The 19,453-nt window shown below is 43.1% G+C and overlaps 1 protein-coding gene across 1 annotated transcript in view; it reads right to left on the bottom strand.

Moving 5' to 3' along the window:
• The window catches only part of WNT2 (Wnt family member 2), a 44,142-nt gene extending 31,519 nt beyond the window's left edge, over positions 1 to 12,623 (bottom strand). The window contains exons 1-3 of the mRNA XM_022582614.3: positions 12,475 to 12,623; positions 10,159 to 10,385; positions 4,561 to 4,838 (exon numbers count right to left, since the gene is read on the bottom strand). Of these exons, the coding sequence (XP_022438322.1) occupies positions 4,561 to 4,838; positions 10,159 to 10,385; positions 12,475 to 12,557 (588 nt within the window). The 5' untranslated portion in view covers positions 12,558 to 12,623. The remainder of the gene's footprint in view (positions 1 to 4,560; positions 4,839 to 10,158; positions 10,386 to 12,474) is intronic.
• Positions 12,624 to 19,453: the final 6,830 nt, after the last annotated feature.

Below are 19,453 nucleotides of genomic sequence, written 5' to 3'. Positions count from 1 at the left end.
TTTTAAAGTGGACTCTAGAGAAATTAACAGTACATAAAACTGGAACTTAAGTATTTAACATCTCCTGCATTGTTCAATACCTTCCCATTGCTTCACAGCAGCACCCAAATATCTCAGCATGGCATTTGAGGCTCTCCAGATCTGGCCGAGACTCAAATTTGCAGCCTCAGCTCCTATTAATTTTCAGTCATGAGCTCTACCCTAGTACCCTTGTCATTCTTCAACTTTGATGTTCTTTCTACTCTCATACCTTTCTTTGTCTGGAGTCCCTTCATCCTGGAAAGCATTTTCCGTATCTCAGCCATAGGAGACCTTTATCTCCAGCTTCAACACCCAGCTCTTTTATGACACAACCTTTCTCTCCTCAACTAACTGGCCCTTTGGGTGATTTTTATATTATACCATCTAGCATAGAGCTTGCCTCACAATTGTATTTCACTTGTCTCCCTGATTAAAATTTAGTTTCTTGGGCTTCCCTGGGGGCGCAGTGGTTGACAGTCCGCCTGCCGATGCAGGGGACGTGGGTTCGTGCCCCGGTCCGGGAAGATCCCACATGCCGTGGAGCGGCTAGGCCCGTGAGCCATGGCCGCTGAGCCTGCGCATCTGGAGCCTGTGCTCCGCAGCGGGAGAGGCCACAACAGTGAGAGACCCGCGTACTGCAAAAGAAAAAAAAAAAAAAAAAAAAAAAAGTTTCTTGTGGTCAGGATTTTGTCTTATTCTTTTCTACATATGACAGTACCAGAAACAGTGCTTTTCCCAAATTTAGTCCAGTAGCACATAGGAACAGTGCTCTAGAACTTGCAGTGCCTTGAGTTGAAATTTTGGAAATCCACCAAATAAGCTTTGGGCATGTTCATGGTGACTAGAAGTTATGTTTTTGGTATTTAAACAAGGTTTTGCCTTTTATTAAGAAATAATACATATTCAGTTTAGGAAACTTGTAAAATTAAAGACACACACAAAGAGGAAAAAAATATCACCAGTAAACTACCTTCCAAGGACTGCTTGCTGCTGCTGCTGTTTTTGTTTTGTTTTTTTCAGTACAGAAATGCTGTGTGTTTATCTTTCTCAGAAATTCTCAACAGAGACAACATGGAAAGGTAGATAAGGACAAAAAGATGAAAGCAATGGGTTTGAGCCCCCAAGCCCAGCACTTCACGATTGTATGACCCTATGTGTTAGTCACTTGATCCCTCTGAGGCCCAGTTTCGTCATCTGAAAAACAGAAATACTAATACTGTTTTTTATTCCAATAGGGTTTTTTTAGAAGATCAAATTACAAAGGATTTTGACAGTCTTTTGTACATTAGCTAATGCCGTATGCCTATTTTTTCTTAGTATGTTAGACTGTACCGAAGATGAGTCTATGGGTAAGTGGAGAGATCAGATTGAATCCTAAGTACTAGTTCAATCTGGATTTGTGCCTGATTCTGTACCCTGAGTTACAGATAACCTTCACGTCACTGAAGGGGGACGGGGGGACTAGCTTTTACTGAGCACCTACTACTTGCCAGGTTCTGTGCTATTCACTTTACTCTTGTCTTTCCATAGCACTACAATCCCCTTTACATCTGAAAGAGCCTGAATTCAGTGACCTAAGCCACCGGTATTGCAGGGTTAAAACGAAGGTAGGTCTCGCTTCACATCCCTTGTTCCATCTTCACTATGGTAAGAAATACTTTTGGGAAAAGTATTTTTATGGAATTCCTCTTATTCTTATTATGTAAATGTCTTGATTGAAGGGCAGTATTTGACTGGGTACATGGAATATTTTGAGTTAGATTCTCTTAGGAAAGGTAAAAGAAGTTGTGATCATTTCATGTAGAAAGAGTGGACTAATTTAAAGCTGTTTTCAAGATCCTTAAAGGAAACAAATGGTGACTATCAACCAAGTAACTTTCACCTGAAATTTACCTTAACCTATCTTAAAATATAATTTAGAAGTTTTCATAGCATGGCTTCTTTAGATCTAAAAAGAACTGCTAAGAGAAGCTATGGACTGTCTTTTTCAATAAAATGTTTGTTTTGAACAAGGTAGATTTATCTTTTCAAGACTTATTAATAGTCCTATTTGGAGGCAGAAAACTAGACTTAAGATGAGTTCCAAGAAAACATGAAGGAAAGAAGCGTCATTACAAATTCTGTTGAAGCTGTGATTAAAATAAAGTGATATAACAGCATAGAAGATCTAAAATGATATTACAGTACAGAGACACATGAGGGTGCTCTAACCAGCTGCTATAATAAAAGAATTAAACTGCTCAAATATTAGGGGAAAGTTAAGGCCTGTTGTGAATGGCAATGTTGAATTCTGATTTGTAGTGTTGGCTAAGCAGAACAATCTTGGAATAGATGGCTTTTCTTTTCAAATGTATTGGTCCTGCCCCTTGCTCCCCACCCCACCCCATCCCCCCATTTTAAAAAGTAGAAGGTGTTCGTAGTGGACAACTTTGGAAATACTGAAAAGCACAAAGCAGAAAAAAAAAATGAACTGATGTGGCTCTCAGCCTTGGAGGCTGGGGTTTTCTAGAGCTAGGCCAGTCGGAGGCTTAGCTCAGGAGGCCTGCCTTCAGACTCAAGCCCAGCCTGTTCTCATTTTGATTCCACAGACCTTCTGCTGGTACGAAGGGGGAGTGGAGACTGGGGGTCTAATGACCGCAAGAAGAGAATTAGAGACGCATGTTTATCTCAATACATTTACTCTCATTAAAGTTCATATTCACTGACATCATGCATCTCCTTGAAAAAGTCTGCCCACCCACCATTAATTAAAGCCACATTTTAAAAAGTCAGTGTGTGCACTTTTATTCCAATCAAAAGTAGCCTCCTAAGTTTTGCAGAGTAGGCAGGAGAATATCTGAGGCCTGACAGCTGTTCACCTCTACACAGTGAGGAATCATGTAATTTACGTTAAAAATCATGTTTATTCAGAGCCTACCATATAATAGCTAAGATCTATTGTCTTGAAGAGTAGAAACATTCAATATCTAATGATCTATTAAGCAAAATTAACATTTATTTTGATGAGTCAACGTTATTTTGGATGCAGTGTATGACCATATGCTCTTATCCGTACAAAGAGTCTGAGAGATCCAACTATATACTGTGCTTGAATAATTAAGCAGCATTCTCCTATCAAAGACACCACACTTTATAACCTATACATATGGTATCAATGTCAAAACAAAGGTCAATGTAAATTTTTCCTTATCTAAACCATTGCACAAACAGTAATTACCACAGTTGTAGGATTGCACAACCGTAGTCTATATTCTTGGCAGTAGTCACTATAAGTTCATAAATTTGTGAAAATTAGGAATGTTGATTTTCCAAGTTCAAGAAAGGTACTATTTGTAAACTGCTCAGGTCACACTCATCTCATTCCATGTGCTAAGCAAGACTTCTTTCCTTCCAAATTCCTTTAAATGAGATCTGTTCCCTCTGTGAGCCTAGTAAAAGGGTTTTCATCCAAACAGATCTGCATTCTTTTCTATTCTTTTTTCCTATTAAAGCCCCCCTGGGGACTTTTCAATTTTTTGCTGATCTTTCTTTATATATTAATGTCAAGCACATATTTATTTTGTGTTGATAAAAGACAAATTATAGTTATCTCTTCTCATTGGCAGTTAGATTATTTTAGAATGGTTCTGACTGAACGTTTGATTAGCCAACCAGTTTATGCTTCTTACACAAAGGCCTAATGTGCAGCATTCAGATTCTCTAGTTATTCTGGTCAAGCCACCATGCCCAAAGACATGGCTCATCAGTGGATCTGAACACTGGCATTGAAATGGTTTAATCCTAGGCCAAACCACCCCGGGGCTGGGAGTTGAAACCTGAATTCTAGTCCTGGCTTTTCTTCTGATTCTCCATGTGACCTCGAGCACTGGAGGGTCTATTTTCCTCATCTAACAAATGGGAGTTAGGGAATGAATATTGACTAGGTACCCACAGCCCAAGAGCTTAGTCAGGACTAGAGGTTAAGGGGCCAGTGTGCCTCTTTGGGGCACGTCTTCCCCTAGTCCACTTACTCATCCAGTACCAGAAACCCCTTAAAAGCCCAAGGTGGGGCTTTTAAGAGTGAAAGCAGCTTCTGGTTCTGAAAAGAGCTTCCCTGAATCTAGAAGAAGCCAACAAGCCATGCCTGGTGAGTTGCTTTCATGATAAGTTTGAGAGAAGATGTTCTGGGACTTGATACACCTTAGATACAAGCATTCAGTGTCCTACTGGTATGCGGGATGCAGCCCTATCCTCAACCACAGATGCTATCTTCTGACTAGATGATACAGTATCCAGAGAGACCATAGGCACTTGACTGTACCCAATGCCAAAAGCAGTGGTGGACTCCTTGAGCTTAGCTGTGGGAGGGAAGGTAGAGTGCAGGTGGGGATATTTCAACCCAGTTGGTGGTATTCTTTAGAACAAACAGCTCTGGGCTGGGGGACAGTGGGAAGTTGTGATGATAGCATTTTAGCACTCTAGGAAGGCTTAAGATAAGCTTGCCTTAAGTGATTTATAAGGCCATGCAGTCTACAAAACGAGCACTGTTGCAGTCCATACCTTCCTGCCGGCTCTGTTGTTGTGAAGATTCATCAGGGCTCTGGCATCCTTTCCTTTCCTTTCCTTGGCGTCCACAAAGGCTCGGGCAAACTTGATCCCATAGTCAATGTTATCACTGCAGCCACCCCAGTCGAAAGTGCCCTTGCTGTCCTTGGCGGTTCCCTTCTTCTTTGGGTCACAGGAACAGGGTTTTAATTCTCCTTGGCTACAGGCCCTGGTGATGGCAAATACAACTCCAGCTGAGGAGATGGCGTAAACAAAGGCAGATTCCCGGCTACCTGTAACAAAAATGCTTTTCTTAAAAGTAGTCTGGCATTGCTCGTTCTGAATAACTTTTACACGATGGCTGTTTAATACTTGTTCTGCCTCTGACATACTTTGCCGCTAGACAAAGTATCCTTGAAGAATTCTTTCCTAGAGCCAAGGCTGGCTCTTGAATATGAATCGTCGCGCTTAATACAAGCTTTTATCAATTTGGATAACTGTAGGACAACTATCCTTAAAGTAAATAGAGTATAAAAGAAAATGCAGCAAAAGCCTGCCCTGCCCAGTTCCTGGCTTCATATTAGTCTCATACATGTTCTTGCTTTAACCTAGAATCCCACATGTCCCAGAAGAGAGGAGCAGGACATCTCTAGACCTTGGTTTCCTCCTCTGCAGCATACAGTCTGAATTCTACAATTCTATCATTCCATAACATATCTGGGTATTCGTGCTACTACAGCTCTCACTGGAAAAACCTTCCAGACCTCCAGGCATTATTGAGGACACTTGTATGTGTGTAAATGATTGCTACTGAAATACTGAATTCGAAGTAATCTAGGGGTTGAGGTGGGAAGACAGTTCACAGCAGTAACCAGCACCTCTGGTTAACCCTGGAGAGCTTCGGCTTGGCATCAGCTTTCACAAGTAACGGCGAGATTATTGAAGGCAATATGCAATATCCTTGAGTTACATACTACGTCTAACTATTAAGGTGAATTTACTTTCTTCTGGAACACCTGCACTAATCACTGGTATTGGGTAAAAGACAGCGACAAGCTTTTCTTTGGTTTTTTTCTGGAAGGAAACAAATTTACCGCCTATAATTAGACCTGGGCAAGAACCCTTTGGGGTGCTTTCTTAGAATTGTTCTTTATTAGAGCACAGGCTACGTTCACTTCCAGGCTGAAGGGTACATATTTCAGTGCGATAACTACATTAAATTATTTTAATAATCTGTAGTAACTCATAACACGGTGTTGTGGTATAGTGACAGATATAAGGCTCTTAAGGGTCTGTGTGCACCTCATTTTTCAAGCGGAGCTGTACTTCACTGTTATTAGCATGGCTTTTTACTAATGGTTGCCGCAGCAAATATATTCACCATCAAATAGAAGCCGAACAAGCTAATGCCAGTGCAAGGCAGCAAATGGAGAGCCATTTGGTGATTCACTATGTCAAGACAAGTGTGACTTTTTGAACCACACAGCTGGGAGAACAAACCACCTTTTCGCGTCAAAGCCCTGCTTGTTTCCGTTTGTCATTCAGTGCTAAAATTTATTATACATCCCTTGCAATATTTGCTCTGCTAGTCTCATTATTACAAATCAGGAAACTGTATCTATACCATATTAAATGGCACTTGCCTCAGCCTTCAAAAAATATCTTCCCCGAAACCTCTAACCATCCGAAAAATAAAAGAATCAATCGTGCCCTGAAGTTAGGTAAAATCAGTTATATGAATATTTGCCATAGGTACCAGGTAGTGCTCTCCAGAGAGAAATGTGACGGTTGCGGGAGCTGTTTTAGAATTCCAGATTATGTTATAAGGATCACAGATGATTTTCTAAGAGGAATTGACATGTTTTGTAAAAGATGGTGACTAATAGATGCAAATGTGGCTTAATCTCTGCTAGTGGCTTTCAGATAAATAAAATTTTTAGTTTACCCATTTTACCATGTAGGAAAATACCTTGTCCATAGTCATCCCATTGATCTGCTAAAGCCTGGTTTTGGATTTGGAGTTCAGTGCCCACATTTAGAGATATCATATGGGGGAAAATTCCTGAATGCATAATGTATTTTGCACTAGTCTTATTTCTTAAGTCTTATTTCTTAAGAAAGAAGAGAAACTTTATGAGGTGATCTTTTAGGGGAAAGCTATGGAAGATGCAGATCTGTCAGTGACCAGACAGTATTTTGAAGGTTAGTAGAGGAATACATTGTCTAGGCACAGAATGCATCCTGGCCTAACTTGCAAACAACTACATTGACTTGTTGGCTGAAAGAAAGAAAAAAAAAAAAATCACTTAAAAATCTGCTACATTTCAGAAATAATTTCCAAAGCAAAGCCATCACCTTTCTAAATATTTGTCATTTATTATTCAAACGCATTACTAAATAGCTAGATATTTATTTATTTATTTAAAGAAAAAATTAGCACATGGAATATCTTTTCATTTTACCTCCAGATGTTTTGGTATATCATGTAGATACGGCCTTAAGATGTTTTCAGTTAAGTGTCTTAGATGAATCACTAAAATGCTATGTGCAAAATAGTAGCACATTTCAACAGTTGGCTTTGTAACAAAACAAATTTTGATCTCTGGCCTCTTCTTAGAAAAACTGGTTCTTTTTAAAGCCATTGCAATATGAAACAAAATCCAAATCTAAATGGTGATATTTAGACTTCCTGATGTGTTACTATTGAAGTTTCTCTAATTTTTGGTTTGAGATAAGTCAAGCAATGTTTACTAAGTGTATAGGGTGGGACAGGCAGCTGGGAAGGCAAAACACTAGAAGCTAGGCTTTCTGGAAAGTTATGGGTTGTTCAACTCTTTTTTTTTAAATGCTTGCCTTTTTTTTTTTTTTTTTTTTTAACCAGGATGAAACCTAATCACTTTTTTATTTAAGGCTTATTCTAGAATTCTGAAAGTATATACAAATTCTTGCAGGATTATTTTTGAGTTTACTAGTTCTGTCTTTACATTTCTCTGACGTGTCTGGTGATAGTCGGTTGAATGAGCAAATTACGAAAGTTCCTAAAAATCGGTCTGCCTTACTCTTGGTCTCTGAAGCAAAAGAGGCAGATGTTCTCCATTTCTCTGTGACCACAGGATATGTTAGTAACTTTTGTGTTCTCCTTATATGTGGTACTGCCCTTTGGCTTTCCTATTTATCTATGAGGACATTTAGGTTTCCGAAGGAGGAGTTCTTTACAACTCTAAGATGTGAATTTCCCTCCAAGCAATTAATTGTAAAACTCTTTGGATAGCTTCATTGGAATTTCGTGATTATTTCCAGGATAAGCTACCTTAGGCCAAATTCAGCCTTCCCATAACCAACACAAAATCATCACTGACAGTCACAGGAGTTTACGTAAATGTCCAGGAAGAAATCTGGCCTTCTGTGAAGATTGGAAAGAAACTGTGTAGGATGAGTGTTTTAAGTTTTGAGTACTTTGGCAAAGCACTCAGCTTCATCTGAAAGAAATCTGAAGGGAGTACAGTTATAATCTCTAATTTACCTGAAGGCTTAGCCTAAGTCAAACTTGTTCTGCTTTCTCTATTTATAACCTTTTCCCTCTCAGCCATTCTACAGCTCTGAAGAAACAAACATTGCCAAGATTGAGTTGAATGAATCTCCAGCTTTGGCATATACACTCTCTAGAATCAGTGGTCAAACTTGCTTCCTTTGATTTGTTATGGAAAGGTTTTTTTTTTTTTTCAATATGGAGACATCTTAATGGATTTTCATAGACAGACTCTATAGGTGATCATTTTATAAATGAGAAGTACACTTAATTTGTAATCATCGGAAAATGGTTGAGACCTTTGAAAAGGAAAAATCCTGATACATCTTTAACACCAAGAGCCTGTACCTAATATATGCAAAGATTTATGGTGCCAGATATTTGCAAACTCTCTTTGATAAGGTCCAGCACTTTAATTGATTCACTGGTGAGTTAATCTAGGTGAAGTCTTAAAATTCCATGTAGCTGAAATTTATTATTATCCTTTCAAAAATGTTGTGATGTCATATCAAAACTCCAAAAGGAATGCGGAAGAATATTCTTAAACCAGAGAATAAAATTGCAGAATATCACAGTAAATTAACTTTAGGGGTACACTAAGAGTGAGAGTACTATGCCCTTGGGGGATTTTAGAGACATTCGGTTATGCATTTGGCCTCATAAAACCCTAGGGCTGTGATGATTACCTGATAGAAACACCCTCTGTTAAGCATTACCAAGTGCACAGCCCGAATGATTTTCTTAGGATTGGGAGGGGGAGGTGGGCAAAAACAAGTGGAAAATTTCCTGTTTCTGGGGTTCGCACATAAACTGTTGTGTTTTCAGTAAGATTTCCCAGTAGCAAATGGGATGTGCTACTTCTTGGAGAATGCTGCGAAGACCAGGTTAAGGGATGGGGATGTTTTGAAAATAAGATCTGATTTTCAGTTAATTTTCTCTGATTGTGTACAAGTTAGTAAGCTACTTTCCACATTCAGAACTTTTAAGAAGTTTATTATGTAGTTAGATAATGTTCAATGTGCTTTCTAAAAAAAAAGAAAAGGAAGAAACCACAGGCGTACCCCATTTTATTGCACTTAATTGCGCTTCACAGATATTGTTTTTTACAAACTGAAGCTTTGTGGCAACCTGCATTGTCAAATGATGGTTACCATTTTTTAGCAATAAAGTATTTTAAAATTAAGGTATGTACATTGTTTTTTCAACAGTTAATAGACTACAGCGTAGTATAAACATAACTTTTATATGCATTGGGAAACCAAAAAAATTTGTGTGACTTGCTTTATTGTGGTGATCTGGAACCAAACCTGCAATATATCCAAGGTCTACCTCTGTGAATTCATGGTTCCCACCCCTACCCTCCATAAATAACCTTCTGCTTAAAATGTACCTGGAGAATAGGCACTCACTACAAGTTCATGCATCCATTCATTCAACCATTCAATGAATGAGTGATGCCTACAACACACAAGGTACCAAGTAAGGTGCAGGGGAAGCAGATGAGTTCCTGCCCTACAGAATTTACAGTTTACTGAAAAAAATGCTTAATTTAGAAACAGAGTGACCCGAAGCCGAGTAGCCGAATGGGAGGTCAGAGGTGTTGAGCAGAGATTTGTCTCTGCTTCTTAATAACACTGACTTGTTATTGTAATAATGACCATCTATGGCCAATAAAAGATTTGGGCATTCTATCCCAATCTTCTGCTCATTTCCTTCTGGAAGTTTCAAGTCCCAGAAAGAAGAGTTAAAAAGTCAAAAGCGCTCTGTGGCTGCTGCGTCCTTTCTTCTAGAGACAAAATCTGAACCTGGGGGGACAGGCAGGGTTGTGACTTGACGTGGATGGACAGAGCCAAGAATAAAAAAGACACCAGCCTGGGGCACTACATCCTCCTCCCAAACTTGAGACAGACAAGTTTCTTGATTTCTCGAGTCCTTGTCTGTAAAACGGGACAAATGGCACCCAACAGAACAAGCTTCTGACTGCATAGCATGCAAGACAAGATGAGCAGGGACTTTGAAGACCAAATAAGGGTGTGTGTATATGAGGGTAGAGCCCACGAGCTGCGTGAAGGCGGGAGACTTACTTCGAAGCAGGACCCTGCCGAAGAGGCTGTGATCCCTGTCCAGGGTGTTGCAGTTCCAGCGGTGCTGGCGGAACTGGTGCTGGCACTCTGCCGTCCACTCGGCCACGCCCAGGCCGATGGCACGCATCACGTCCGGGTGTCGGTGGCACAGCTGCCGCTGGCGGCTCACCAGGCCTGGCACATTGTCACACATCACCCTGGAGGAGCCGCCTGTAGCTCTCATGTACCTGGGAAGGACCAACACGGGGGAGAGCACAGAACAGCGAGGCCTCACATGGCGTTTCCCGGGAGAGGGAAGAGTTCAAAGCAGCATGTCAAATATGAATTCCTATCCTTTGGGGGATATTAGAAGGCAAAGGTTATTTAACTTTAGTTCACTGGAGAAGCGACACAGCAGGCATGGTGAGTGATCTGGTAGAAGCCACCCCAAAACGGAGTGCTGACTGTTTCTTGGATGTGAAGCCGAGGCCACCAGATGATGCTCTGGGCAGGGTGGGAGAGGCAAGGTCTGCAGTTGGGGAATGGGCTGAGGGGGGAAGGGGCAACATGTTTCTGGAAGACTTCTTCCAAGAAGACTCTGATCTCAGTGCACAATGTGTCTGGACTTGGCTTTGGAGGAAGCCGACCTTTAGAAGCTCCTCACTGCCATTTATTTGATCTAATGTTTAAGTGTCTTAAACTGTCTGTAACTGTCTAATCAACACCTGCCGGTATCTGATGTTATCCTCTCTGCACAGGCATGCCATTCTTCTACTAAAGAATCTGTTAAATATTTCCATTTTCCAGCTCTTTTTGGCTTTTATAGAGAACCTTTGGAAAAAAATCTTTCTATTGTTATTAAGGACACTAAATATTTGGAAGAATCAAACAGTGTTATAGCTCCATAAAGTACTTTTGAGAAGAGACTTTAACAAAAAATTACATCATCATCTCTACCCAGATGTTCTCTATTAGTTGTGAAATGTTTAGAAAGGTACCTTTTATATAACCCAAGCTGCCATAGGTGTCTTTTGAAGCGATCAAACAAGGAGAATGTCTTTTTCTTGTATTTTCATTATTTTATATGATCATAAAATCATTACAGCTGTGACTCCCCCAAAATATATTTAAGTGACAGCTGAGAGACAATGTGACAAAAAGCCTGGGCAATAAATAATGTTTATACACCCATGGAGACAGAAATAGTCATTTTATTGAAAAACGGTCACTCTGATAAATCAATCTTTGATCCTATGTCAGTAATGTCAAGGCTAAACGCCTTTCTGTTCAAAGTGGCTTAGGAAGGAATTGAACCCCTCTTCCCATCCATGCTTTCTTTGCTTTGCTCCTTTGAAGAGCTCGTGTCTTCCTAAAGTTCCCTGCTCCAGTCTCTCATTTGGCTGAGACGCCTTACTTTTGCCAGATTCTTTTAAAAAACAGCACATCATAACAGATAACAGGTCTTTCCGAATCTGTTTTAAGTATCAGTTCGGAAGTTTTTAGGTGCAAGAACGCTAAAGAGCTCTCAACTCGATCTCTTCTCAAGATGAAGGAGATGGGAGATGAGTTTCTGGCTGGGGAGAGCCTCTCCCTTTGGAACTTTTAAGGATGCTAAGACCTGTTACGTTTCAACGTTCCTTCACTATGCAGAATAAATCGAAGATCCACGTATAAAGGACAGCAGCAAATTTACTCTTTGGGGTGACTGTGGTTTCGAACTGACATCTTAGAGCTCCCGGCCTCTGGAGCTTCGCATTAAGGCGGTAGTCTCTACCTGGAGGCAGCAAAATGTTCTTCCGCCCCACTGGGGTGAAGCACTAGGAATGTGGAAGGACGGGAAAGAAGGCAAAATCGCACGCTTCGGGTTCTACCGCTCTTGCCCGCCTGAATTGCCCCGTCGGTTTTTATCTTGAGGGTTTTTTGGGGGGAGGGGAGCATGGGGGATGATAGTAGTTTTGGAGGTGAGTTCACCCCCCACACACACACGCGCGCGCGCGCGCGCACACCCGTCTGTGCTAGTAGAGCTAGAGACCCGGCTAGCGCTTGTCTCAAAGATCCCGATTTTGCTGTCGCTCAGCTGGATCCAAATACACCGAACATCCGAGCTCTCAGTTGAGGGGGAATGGCGGGGCGCGGGGGGGTGTTGAAGTTGTCGAAGCTGGAATGGGCTTCCGAGGAGAATCGAAGGGGCAATAGGAGAGGGCAGCAGCTTGGGTTCGGGTCGGAAGCCGTGACTGCCGCGGCCGCGGGGAAGCGCCGCCGGGAAGCGTCTATGTGGCCCCTGCGGGCTCCACTCCCATCCCCAAAATACCCCGGCGCCCGTGCGCGTGCACTTACCACCATGAAGAGCTGACCTCAGGGCTGAGCCAGGTCAAGAGCAGAGGGAGCCAGAGCCAGATTCCACCGAGACAGGCGTTCATATTAACCCCCTTGCGTCCGCATCAGGTCAGACTCCGTGTGCGGGCGCCATGCGTGCCCGGAGCAGAAGCGCTCAGCGCCGGGAGCGCCTCGTCACGGCCGCCGGCGCCTTGCCGCGCCCCCGCCCCCCGCTCGCGTCTGCGGCGAGTGGCGAGACTCGCTGATAAAGTTTCAAGCGACCAGCGGGGCGAGCGATAAAGGCCAGCCGGGGCCGCCTCGCCCACAGCCAATTCCCCAGGCGCGGCGAGCGCGGGCTGCCGGAGAGCTCTGCGCGCCTCCCGCGCGCCCCGGTCCCTTCAGCTCCCCGCCCGCCCGCCCAGGCGCAGCCAAGGGAGGGGGCGCTGCGCCGGGTAGGATGGCGGGGGGGGTGGTGGTGGATCGCGCGGTTTTATATAAGGGTGGGTGAAATGATGGCAAGAGAGGTCTGTGGGTGAGGTGATGCGGGGAGGGAGAAGCACCTCTGCGTGGCCTCGAGCACCCGCGGAGGCAGGCACCTTTCGGGAAGCTCCGGGCCAAAGAGCATCAGTGGGTGCCCCGCCACAGGACCGAGCGCTCCGGATAGGCGAGGCTACCCTCCGGCAAACATAAGTCCCCGAGCGGGCAATGTGGGGAAAGGAGGGAGAGGATAGGGATACAGCTGTGTACAGGAGGCAAGAATCCAGAGATGATTTTCAACTCATCCCTCCGCTTCTCTTTCTAATACCGAAAGGAAGAGCAAGCCCTCGTAAATCTGGAGCTAAGCAGGGCAAGGTTGGAGAGGGAGGGTTCAGGCCTCAGGGAAGTGAAGACTTGTGGCCTTGATTCCTTGGTGCTGGGCTTATATATAGAGCTCCAAGGGAGGGGAAACAGGAAGGTCCCTGACCCTCCGGACCTCACCCAGGCGTTCTCGGCCAAAACGTCTGGGGAAGATGCGGTGTTTACGCACACCCAGCTCCTCCACGGCGCTGTAGAGCGCAAAAGATCATGCAGGGAGGAACTGAGGCAGCAGGAGCCCGCCGAGGGTCTGCGCCCCAGCACCGGTCGCGCCTCTTGCTGCCCTGGCGCTCAGCTTTTGCTCCTTGCGGAGGTCAAGGGACTATCGGTCCTGATCTGGGCCCCCGCAGGGCCAAGAGAGACAGGCTTGAGCCCGCGGGTGGAGCATCTTGAGCAGCAACTGGCTTGTAGCCCCGCCGTTTATCACCGGAAAGGAAGGAAGACCAGGAACTCGCGGCGGCCGTGAACTGTTCCATTGCTCTTTTCCTGGGGCGGAGGAACCCGCCGCCCGCCCGCGGAGCGTGCCTTGGGGAATGGGGAATGTGTGTGCGTGTTGGGGGTGGGGTGGGCGCTGCATTGTTCGGAGGGCGTGAAGGGGTGGCCGTCCAGATAGGAAAGACCGGCTCTCCCCCCACCCCCTCCTAGAGCCAAGACTGGCCGGAGCATCAGCCCTCGCTAGGCGCGAGCGCGGTGAAAAGCTGGACGGGGCGAATCTCAGAAATGCCAAAAACCTGAAAAATGCTGTCATCGCCACCCCCTTCCCCCCCTCCCCCCGCTGGTCCCTGGCAGGTCCGGCCCCTCCCAGGCTGACCCAGATACATCCCCGTTTGGGTCCGGAAAGGGAGGGGAGGGAAACAAGTACCGCGCCACCCACGACTCGGGAAGAGCAGGGCTCCGCGCCAGGGCCGCTCCATATCGCTGGGCCGCGACCCAGGGGAAGTTCTGATCGGTCTGTGCCGGGAGGGAGGGAGGGGCAGGGGAGGTGGGGGTTGTATTTCTGCTCACAGTGCGTGCACAAGCTCTTGTGTGTGTGTGTGTGTGTGTGTGTGTGTTGGGGGATAGGAGGTTGGGGGAGACGGGGCGAGTGATGTGATGGGCATCAAAGAGCAAGAAATATCTCATTAACCTCTGTGCTTATGCTCATAAACCTCTTCTCTGGGTGAAGCAGAAGAATAAGTTAAAATTCACTTCCATCCTCCTTTGTCCACAGTCTCTCCACTTCTACCAGTGAATAATGTAGGGATGTGGATGTGGATGTTGGGAAAGGTAGGCAGCTGTATGCTTCTCTCATGGACAGTGAGACCTGAAACTACCTAAAAAGCTCAACTCAAAGCTCCACCCACCTCAGCACATCATGTTCTTCCAGCTGAGGGGAGTTAGAAATACATGGAGTATGACTATCAGCTTAGAGGCCTTTCCTCTCCGCCCAGGGAATTATTGAGTGGCCAGGAGATCTGCCCTTCAGTTGTTGATGAGGCCAATGGAATGACCTAAACCTGAAACAGACCTCCTGGAATAAGAACAGGACCATCCCCAAAACTAATTAAATCCACTCCAAAGGGCTTTATCCTGGGGCAGGAGAAGTACCTCATGACTTGCAGAGAAGAAATCAGCCTTGGTGAATGGCAACTGCTGAAAAAGTTCAAGAGAAACTAAATCCAGATGTGAAAAAGGTCCACCCAAACACTCCTTCCCGACCTGTCTAGAGGCAGTCTGGACCACGTGACTTGTCCCTTCCAGATCTGTGATTCCATTTGTCTCACATTCTCCACCCCTATTCACTTATGACCTACTATTAGCCCTGTACACCTTCACTTCCTGCCCAACAGGTCTGACTTTTCTTCCTCCTCATCTGTACCTGTGCACTTTGAAGATAGAGTGTTCACTACTAGAAGAAGTTGGGAAATGCTCAAGAAAATTAAGAGGAAAGAAAGTTATTACAAACCTCACTTCTCCAATAAAAACTACCATCCTAAGGAAGAGTTGATAAATATTTAAGTAAATTGCACATGACTATAGCCTTGCTATAGGAGATGATGAATTAGGAAAGACAGGGTTCAGAATGCCTTTAGATCTATGAACTCAATATCTGATTTTTGGTTTCTTCAGTGAGAATTCTCATTGAATTGACTGTAAAATTCATTTACAGTATACGGGACCCAATTCTCTTTCTGGATATTAATGTTAGTTTGCTTGTAACTTTAGTATAGCATTGTAGCCAAATGAGTCAGTCTATTTTCTTAGTTAGATCCATTGTTTGTCTAATCTCCCAGGGCAGAGAGAGAACTAATTTACTACCAAACCATCTCCACCCTTTAAAAATGGACAGTTACTTCTTCAACCAAATAGTCATATGTATTTCAATCTGAACTGGTTTCTTCCTAACGCAGTGACTCTTAATTTAGCTACTCACTAACCAGTGATTCAAAGGTCTAGTATTTCCAACTTAGAATCAATGACCTTAAGAAAGAACATTGTGTATTAACAAGAGGTCAACAATGGGAAAGAAAAAAAAATATGTATATATATAACTTTCTAAATCTAGTAGTATCATATATATAACAACAGAGGTAATATATCAAATAAAAACAATATATATCATTAAAACTTTTTTACTTGCTAAGTCTATCCAACTAAGAGCATCATATACATAATAATATAGATTAAGTTTGAAATTTGAAGTGTGTTTTCAATGCCCTTAAAGGCATTAACCGCTTTCCCCTTTAGTCACTCCTAAAATTTTTATTAAGCACGCTCTTAGCTAATCTTTGTCAAAATTTGATTTTATGAGGGCTTCCCTGGTGGCACAGTGGTTGAGAGTCCGCCTGCCGATGCAGGGGACACGGGTTCGTGCCCCGGTCCGGAAAGATCCCACATGCCGCGGAGCGGCTAGGCCTGTGAGCCATGGCCGCTGAGCCTGCGCGTCCAGAGCCTGTGCTCTGCAACAGGAGAGGCCACAACAGTGACAGGCCCGCATACCGCCAAAAAAAAAAAAAAATTGATTTTATGAAGAGTTCTAATATCAATGATTTAAATCTCAGTGTGCATTTAAATTAATGTGCACCAAAGACTTGCTTCCAGCCATGAGAAAGTAATAGGTACGTGACTTGTTCTCCTACTGAAAAAAAATATAAGACTGGACAAAATGGTAAGGCAAATCTTTTTAGGCATTGGGCAATAGGCAGCACACAGCTATGATCTTTGACAGAAGGAAAACACCTGAGGTGTGCTCCACAACTATCCCATAACTGTTCTGAGTTTTCTGCTGAAGGACACTTTTTTGGGGGTGCAAAAAAGTGGAAACAGAGCAGTAGTCTTAGTTAAGGATAGAGGGAGTAGAGGTCTGGGCTGCTGAAGCAGCTGAAATTGGCAGGGTAGAATATCTGAAAATAGGTAGCTGTGAAAGAGAGGGTCCCAAAAGTCTACATGGTGATTCACCATGTGTCCTTGGAAGAGCTGGGCTGAATATAGCCATGAGAAGACTCTAACGCCTAGCAGAAATTGCTTTCTGCATGTCATGCAGCGTTGAGAGACGTTGGAGTTCCAGCTCAGTGGGGTAGAGAGACCTTATTAAGCACTTCAGGCATTCGAGATGCCAGAAAGGCATCCTTTAAGGGTCATACCTTAGTATAAAAAGCATGTCTTAGAACAAAATTCAAAATTTTGTTTCCTCATATCACATGCAGTAACAAAGAATAAAAACAAATCAGACAGGCCAAGGGGAATTTACAAGGATAAAACCAACACCCATTGAAGGAAGATAACATTGTATCATTTACAATGTCAAGCATACAATAAAAAATTAATAGGCAAGTGAAAAACCAGAAAAAATGTGATCCATACTTAAGAGAAAGCAGTCGAAAGAAAATGACTTTGAGAAGGCTCAGTTGGAGGAACTAGCAGGAAATAAATTTTAGCATAACTCTTATAACTATGTTCAAGTATTTAAAGGTCACAATGAAAAACTAATGGAGAATCTCAGTGGAGAAATGAAAGCCATTAGAAACAAATGAAAATCTAGAACCAAAAGTACAATATCTGAAATGAAAAATTCACTGAATGGGCATAACAATGGAATGGAATTGGCAGGAGAAAGGGACAATAAACTTAAAGATAGAAGTTATATAATCTGAAAAACAGAAAGAAAAGATATTGACAATTAAAGAAATGTAACATCAGATATCTGCAGGACAAGACCAAGCAGTTTAAGTACATGTGCAAGTGAAGTTCCAGAAAGAAAGAGAAAAATGTGACAAAAATATTTGAAGATATACTGCACCAAATTTGTCCAATATGATAGAACACATCAATTTACAGACCCAAGATGGTCAGAAAACACCAAGCAAAATAAATACAAAGCAAGGGCTTCCCTGGTGGCACAGTGGTTGAGAATCTGCCTGCCGATGCAGGGGACACGGGTTCGTGCCCTGGTCCGGGAAGATCCCACATGCTGCGGAGCGGCTGGGCCCGTGAGCCATGGCCGTTGAGCCTGCGCGTCCGGAGCCTGTGCTCTGCAACAGGAGAGGCCACAACAGTGAGAGGCCCGCGTACCGCAAAAAAAACCCAAACAAACAAACAAAAAAACATATCACACCTATATACATCATGATCAAACAGTTTAAAATCAAAAAGGGGGAGAAACATCTCTAAAGCAGCCAGAGGGAAAAGATACATTAAATATAGAGGAGCAAGAATATGCATTACAACTGACTTTTCACTAGCAATAATGGAAGCCAGAAGACAGTGGAGCAGCATCTTTAAAATGCTGAAAAGAAAAAATGGTTCACACTGAATTCTACAATCAGTGAAAATATCCTTCACAATTGAAAGAGGAGCTCTTCTTTTGTTCTTCTTCCCCTTACCTTGGGAATAAGGACTATACTCCATGAGCAAGGGCAAAACTGAAACAGAGCACCCCAGTAGTCTAAAACCAACTCTTGACAGGATCAAAGTGAGTCATAGGTACTCTATTTGCAAGCCAAAAGAAAACTCAACCCTCCTTGGAGGAACATAATTTCATTCAGGGTCTCTACAAATTTTCATCTATTATATGTAGCATCAAATCTAAAAGTTACAAAACAAACAAACAAACAAAAACCCAGTAAGCAAATCAACAGAAATAGAAATAGACCCACAAGTAATTTAGAGTTTTGATTTATCTGAGGACTGCAAAATAACTGAAATTTAAAAGTTCAGGGCTTCCCTGGTGGCACAGTGGTTAAGAATCTGCCTGCCAATGCAGGGGACATGGGTTCGAGCCCTGGTCCGGGAAGATCCCACTTGTCGCAGAGCAACTAAGCCCGTGCGCCACAACTACTGAGCCTGCGTTCTACAGCCCGTGAGCCACAACCACTGAGCCTGTGTGCCACAACTACTGAAGCCTGCACGCCTAGAGCCCATGCTCCACAACAAGAGAAGCCACCACAGTGAGAAGCCCGCGCACTGCAACAAAGAGTAGGCCCCGCTCACCACAACCAGAGAAAAGCTCCCACGCAGGGGGCTTAGAAAACAATTAAATAAAATAAATTAATTTAAAAAATAAAATAAAAGTTCAAACAATAACAAGTAATTTTAACAGAGAGCTGGAACCCATACAGAAGACTTCAATAAAAATCCTAGAACTGAGGGGAGGAGGGAAGTTAAGACTGAAATTGAGAATTAGATAGATGGATTGAGGAACTATCTAGAATCAGCAAAACAGTGGACTAGTAAACCAGAAGAGGTGAATAAAAAGTATCCAGATTAATTCACAGAGAGAATTAAAAGGGTATAAAATACAGAACATAAAATAAGATACAGCATAAGAATGTCTAACAGACCATTAGACATTAGACACAGAAAGGTGGTCAGAATTTTTGGCCTGAACCCAACTGGGTTGATTGTGTGCTAAAACAAGAATATCAACATTTTTCATAGGATTTAAACAAGACCTAGAGTCTCTTAACATTCTATTCAAAATGTCCAGGATGCAATCAAAATTACTTGGCATACAAAAACCTGTAATGTTCCAATTCAAATAGAAAAGACAATCTACAGACACTAATTCTGAGATGACGGAGATGTTGCAATTATCAGACAAAGACTTGTAAAGCAGCTATGATGAAAATGCTCCAAGAAGTAATGATGAATACTTTGGAAACAAATG

The sequence above is a fragment of the Delphinapterus leucas genome, chromosome 9 (assembly GCF_059928025.1).
Source record: "Delphinapterus leucas isolate spDelLeu-1000000601 "Yukka" chromosome 9, BTC_Dleu_Yukka2, whole genome shotgun sequence".
NCBI classification, from domain to species: Eukaryota; Metazoa; Chordata; class Mammalia; order Artiodactyla; family Monodontidae; genus Delphinapterus; species Delphinapterus leucas.
Note: the sequence above shows the minus strand (reverse complement) of the source record. Positions and strands in the feature narration are given on the sequence as shown.